Source organism: Centruroides sculpturatus, unplaced genomic scaffold (assembly GCF_000671375.1).
Source record: "Centruroides sculpturatus isolate CEXI.00-Female unplaced genomic scaffold, Cexi_2.0 scaffold1469, whole genome shotgun sequence".
Classification (NCBI taxonomy): domain Eukaryota; kingdom Metazoa; phylum Arthropoda; class Arachnida; order Scorpiones; family Buthidae; genus Centruroides; species Centruroides sculpturatus.
Genome location: NW_019385635.1, coordinates 66,571 through 72,261, shown reverse-complemented (window position 1 = coordinate 72,261; position 5,691 = coordinate 66,571). Strand labels below are relative to the sequence as shown.

Here is a 5,691-nt window from a genome sequence, read left to right as displayed (position 1 = left end):
TTTGACTTTAAATAAACATTACAGAATGTATAGCTTTAATATAACAATATACTTAGTACAATCCAAAAGTTCAGGGACTTGGCTTAAAATTCCTTACCTTAAAAAGTTTATATTGCTGATGCACAACCACCTTCAAAGTAATCACCTTGGGCAATGATACACTTTTGCCAGTGCTCGCAGTACTTCCAGAAGTTATACAACTTCTGGAAGCACTGCTGGAAGCCATTTTTTTGAAACCTCCTGTAATGCTTTCTGTGATGCTGCTCTCACCTCATCTGATGACATAAAATGGCATCCCTGAAAATGCTTTTTCATCAATGGAAACAAATAAAAATCACACGGGGCTAAGTCTGGTGAATAGGCGGGGTGTGGAAGCACATTAATTTAAGTTTTGACGAGAAACTGTATGACCATTTGGGACTGATGTGCAGGTGTGTTGTCACACAGAAGGTACCAGTCTCCATTTCACCAGATCTGCAGCCGTTTACGACGAATGGATTCCCTCAAACGACGTAAAATGTCTAGATAATGGTCCTTGTTTACTGTTCTGCCTTCGGAAATAAATTCTGATGAACAATTCCTTGAGAATCAAAAAACACCTCTATCATGACTTTCCCTTTGCTCCGATCCTGCCGGAATTTCTTCAATCATGGTGAGGAGGGTGATTTCCATGTTAAAGAAGCACATTTTGATTGGATATCAAATAAATAACACCATGTTTCATCACCTGTTATGATGTGGTTCAAAAAAGCTGGATCCTTATCAGCTTTGTCGATTAAATCACCCGATATTCTCATTCGTTCTTCCTTTTGTTCAGAAGTCAAAAGCCAAGGGACAATATGCTGAGACACTTGGTGCATGTTAAGATCTTCCGTTAAAATATGCTGGCAACTAGACTTTGATAAGTGAGTAGCTGCAGCAAGTTTTTCAAGGGTTTGGCGACGTTGCGAACACATTGAGAGACCAACTCAACATTTTCCTCATTCCATGAAGTCGAAGGTTAGCCAGAGCATTCATCGTCTGCGATAGATTCTCAGCCCTCTTTAAAATGCCAATGCCATTTGTACACCTTTGATTTTGCCATGATAGAATCACCGTACACCTTTCTTAGCAATTTTAAAGTCTCCGTAGGTGTTTTACCTAAATTCTGACAAAATTTAATGTTGCAGCGCTGTTCTTGAAGCTCCATTTTTATTACGTCGCAAAACAAAGGTAACTATCTCCGAAAGAAAACAACAGCGCCCATGGTATAATCATTTGACATGGGCGAAAACAACCTGAACACGTATAGGTGGTTTGATAGAATACATTTCATATGCTGTGACTTCAAATACATGCTTTTGTTGTCATACATTACTGCAGTCCCCGAACTTTTGGATCATACCATGTATAAAATTAGTTATGCAAAAAATTTGAAAATAATAACGATTATATTAAGGATTTATAAATGGAGTTAGTTGATTTGGCCTGTAAACAGCTCATATATCCACATAAATATATTGCATGTGGAACAAACAAAAATTTATATATGAATACTATCACAGGATTATATTTTAATATCTGTCACAACTCCTTTAGATAATAAGAAACAAGTATATTTGAGAATGTAATTATATCAAAACAGAATATTTAAAATTTGTTTTTAATGGAATATATTTTAAAACTATAAAACTAACTCTATTTAAAAAATAATAAAATCAATAGTTATAGACTTTGTACTAGCTTGGTCTGATAAATCAGAATTACCAGTATATATTGTAGCTGTTCTAACTCACTGAAAGCGTCATAAAATTTAACACAGTATCAACAATACATATAATGATACAGGAAAAAAACAAATGCTAAAAATATATACACAAAAGAACTTTTACCCTTATTACTTAGGAATTATTGGTTGGAACCATACAGGAACTATTTCTGTTGTTCCATTTTTATTAATTTATTATATGCAGATCAATCAATGTTAATTATCAGAGATAAAATGTAATAAAAATATGTATATGGAAGTACCATTAAACTAATGTGACAGTGAAGTTTTATAGATATATCTTTGAAGTTAAATTGTTGCTCCTGTATGGACTCATAAAACAGATTTTAAAAAAATGTTGTTTTACCCAATTATTGAATTAACTAGAAATTTTTTTCACTCGTTGCAGACAACCGAGGGTCTACTGTATCATTATGATACATCAATACTATAACTACTACTGTAGATAAGATCAAAGAAATACAGGCAATAACAAGCACAAAATTAAATTGTAGATTTTATATGTAAATCATCCCACTGCATAATTTCCATATCAGATTTAGTGCCATAAAAACAGATAATTGAGATGTCCTGATATTTTGTTAACAAGAACGTTATCAAAAACAGTTGTTTGAAGTCAGTCGTTCCAATTTTATCACTTCACGTCTCCTTTGTAGAACTGATTAATAGTCTATATATTTTTTCCATATTTATTCAATTAGAAAATTTATTACATTTTCCAAACCTAAATGTAACTAATATCAATTTTTTAAAATACTGTATATTCAAATGAATATATAAATATTACATTGTTAAATTCATACCTAATTGAAATATTTTTGTATTTTTATAATACATGTCAAGAATCAACTCTCCCCTAAATCTACTGAGCAATGGAATTGAATTAGCAAAAGACCTTGTCAAAATTTGGAATGATTTCATGACAGGTGAGTTCAACCTTGATTTAGCAGAAAATTGGATTGTTGCCTACAGTAGAAACAATGTTTTTGTAGCATGTGACAGCTGTTTTAATTCTTTTGAGAACTTTCTAAACTGCAAAATAAAATTTAACTTAGAACCTTGTTATCTTTTGTATTCTTAACAGTCATATCTCAAGAATTAAAAAAAGTTCATGCATGTTATGAAAACTAACTCATACACAAATGATTTTGGTTAAGAATATCACAAGAGTTGACCTAGGTCATGTTCAGCCAACAATATTGCTGCAAAGGTAACAATTTATTGATTTTTCACTTGACTTAATCATTGTAACAAATTTGCAGAATAAATATGGAAATGCAATGTTTATCTTGCTGTTAATTCTATAAAATTTATTTCAGGATGTTGGGTAGATTGAATCATTTCAGTATCAAAATGGTAGCTTTTATTATTGCTAAATATATATAACACTATGAATTAAAACTTACTGTTTAAAATATTTTAATAAATCACAGTATAAAAAGCATAATGTACAGCAAAACAAATTTGGAACGGCATTATATAATACATTTAGGTCTAGTTAGAAACTTCAGTCATGTGACAACTTAAATTAATAGCCATGAACAAAAATGACCAGAACATTCCATCCAATATATATACACAAGACATGCAAATGCTTAACTTCCCTATTTAAATTGCCACTAATACAATTTAGAAATACATCTAAAACAATACAATTCGACAAGCTCTTTACTAAAAAATTTTGGCCCTGAAAAGGGCCTTTGTTAAAAGAGTGAGACTGTTTAACTCTTCTCAGTCTTCTTGGGCAACAAGACAGCTTGAATGTTGGGAAGGACACCACCTTGAGCAATTGTCACGCCAGAAAGAAGTTTATTTAATTCTTCGTCATTTCTCACTGCCAACTGCAAGTGTCGGGGAATTATTCTCGTTTTCTTGTTATCTCTAGCAGCATTTCCAGCCAATTCCAAAACTTCAGCAGCTAAATATTCTAATACAGCTGCTAGGTATACCGGAGCACCAGCTCCTACTCTCTCGGCATAGTTACCTTTTCTCAAAAGACGATGGATTCTGCCAACAGGAAACTGCAAGCCAGCTCTGCTAGAACGAGTTTTGCTCTTTCCCTTTACTTTACCACCCTTTCCACGACCAGACATTTTGCGAATTCAAAAGCTTACCACGTACGATACTTAAAAATTGGATGAATAACAACCATAATAACGAGTCGGCGTTTTTATAGCCGAAGAACAAATAGAACATCCTTATTGGCTAAACCGGTAGCCAATAAAATGAGAGATTGAGAATTTTCAATCCTAACTCTTATTGGATACTTAATTGACGAATCTAGTTAATCATTATATACTAATATCCAATAAGATTAATTTAAAATAAAAAGTCACTTATTTTTAAAATTTGAATTAAGTTTGTTTTGGTTTTTCTTCTCATTTATGTAGAAACTGTATTTTAGCGTATGAGATATTGAATGGTCGCAATCGATTTTCATTTGATGAAATTTTAAAAGGGATTGTGTATTTTTTGATCGTATTATGAAAACTACATAAAGATAGTTTGATTAAAATTGTATTGTTTTGTATTTACATTTTGTTTTTATATAAAATATTTGAAAAGAATGAATTCCTTTGTTCGTATCACATAAACTGATTACAACTGGAGAATAATATAGTAAACGTGCTTGTTCCTAGCTTAGTATGATGAAACTTCTAATTTAAAACTAACTATAAAACGAATGTTTAGTTTCTTTTATGAATAAAATTATTACTATCCATAACTTATCTTTTTAGTTAACTGAAATAAGAGACTGCTAAATGCTACATCATATTAAAAATTTAATGACTCATAATTAAGGCTAGGCTTCTATGCACTAAAACACGGTTATAATTTTTATAACTACTGTATATGGTATTTTAGTATCTACATAACCTAATCTTATTTATAACAAAAGCATCTACATTTAAAAATTGTCTTTACATGATATATTTAACTTTACTCACATTGGTTTTATTGAATACTCTAAGAATCCAAATTCTTATTCTCTTAAGCCATTTCAGATTATTCTTTATGTTTTCTAAGGAAATATAGTCACTAATTATGTCTGTGTTCCCATTTTAATTTTTTAAATTATTTTCTACCATCATAATTCTTTTGTATTTTGAAGAACTGAAATGATAAATTTCACTTTTTTGTTCTTTTAAACATATTTTCTTGTAGAAAGATAAATTAATAATTTAAGTTTAATTGAAATGTTTTGTTACATATTACACATAAAAGTGATTGTACAAATAATTCTATTCTATTGTCTTTTTCCTTATTGTGATCAACAAATTCTGTTCATTTGATTCTATACAAAGAGAATTAAGTTTATCCAATGATGAACTTGTTGCTATTCCTTTATTTTTACATCTTAACTAGATCTATATTTTTAAAGTCTGTTAAATGCCTTCCACATACTGTTTTATAACAAAAAAAAGGTTTGTTTATTCATAAGAGTCTATAAAATAGAGGATATCCTTTGTTGAATTCTAAGACATTTTATATTATTTGAATATAAAAATTCAGTCCAGAATTCACTGTCAGAGTCAAACTCTTCAATTTTTCTCTAAATGTCTGTTCAACATTTTATGAGTTTCATTCTTTCTGGGACTATCTATCTTTGTAAAAACTTCCAAAGATCTTTGATAATCAACTTTTTGCAGTAATTCTATTTGAATTTTCTTGTAGTATAATTGTAATTATTCAATAAAAAGGATGAACTAACCATTACAGTTTCTCAGCTGAGTTAATCAATGCACCTTCAGTTATGGAGAGTTAGACTCGACTGTCCACATTTCAAGACGACCCATTAAGAACATTGACGACGCATTGAAAACATTATATTTAAAACTTCACCCATTGTTAAATCTACATTGATTAATTCAGTAATTAATTAAAATTTCAAACTTTTTTTATCACGCAACAGTAGTTTTGTG

At 30.4% G+C, this 5,691-nt stretch overlaps 1 protein-coding gene across 1 annotated transcript; it reads right to left on the bottom strand.

Moving 5' to 3' along the window:
- Positions 1–2,910: 2,910 nt before the first annotated feature.
- LOC111640778 (histone H2A-like) lies at positions 2,911–3,933 on the bottom strand. Its single transcript, XM_023386838.1, has one exon. The coding sequence runs from the start codon at positions 3,859–3,861 to the stop codon at positions 3,490–3,492; it is 372 nt and encodes a 123-aa protein (XP_023242606.1). The 5' UTR covers positions 3,862–3,933; the 3' UTR covers positions 2,911–3,489.
- Positions 3,934–5,691: the final 1,758 nt, after the last annotated feature.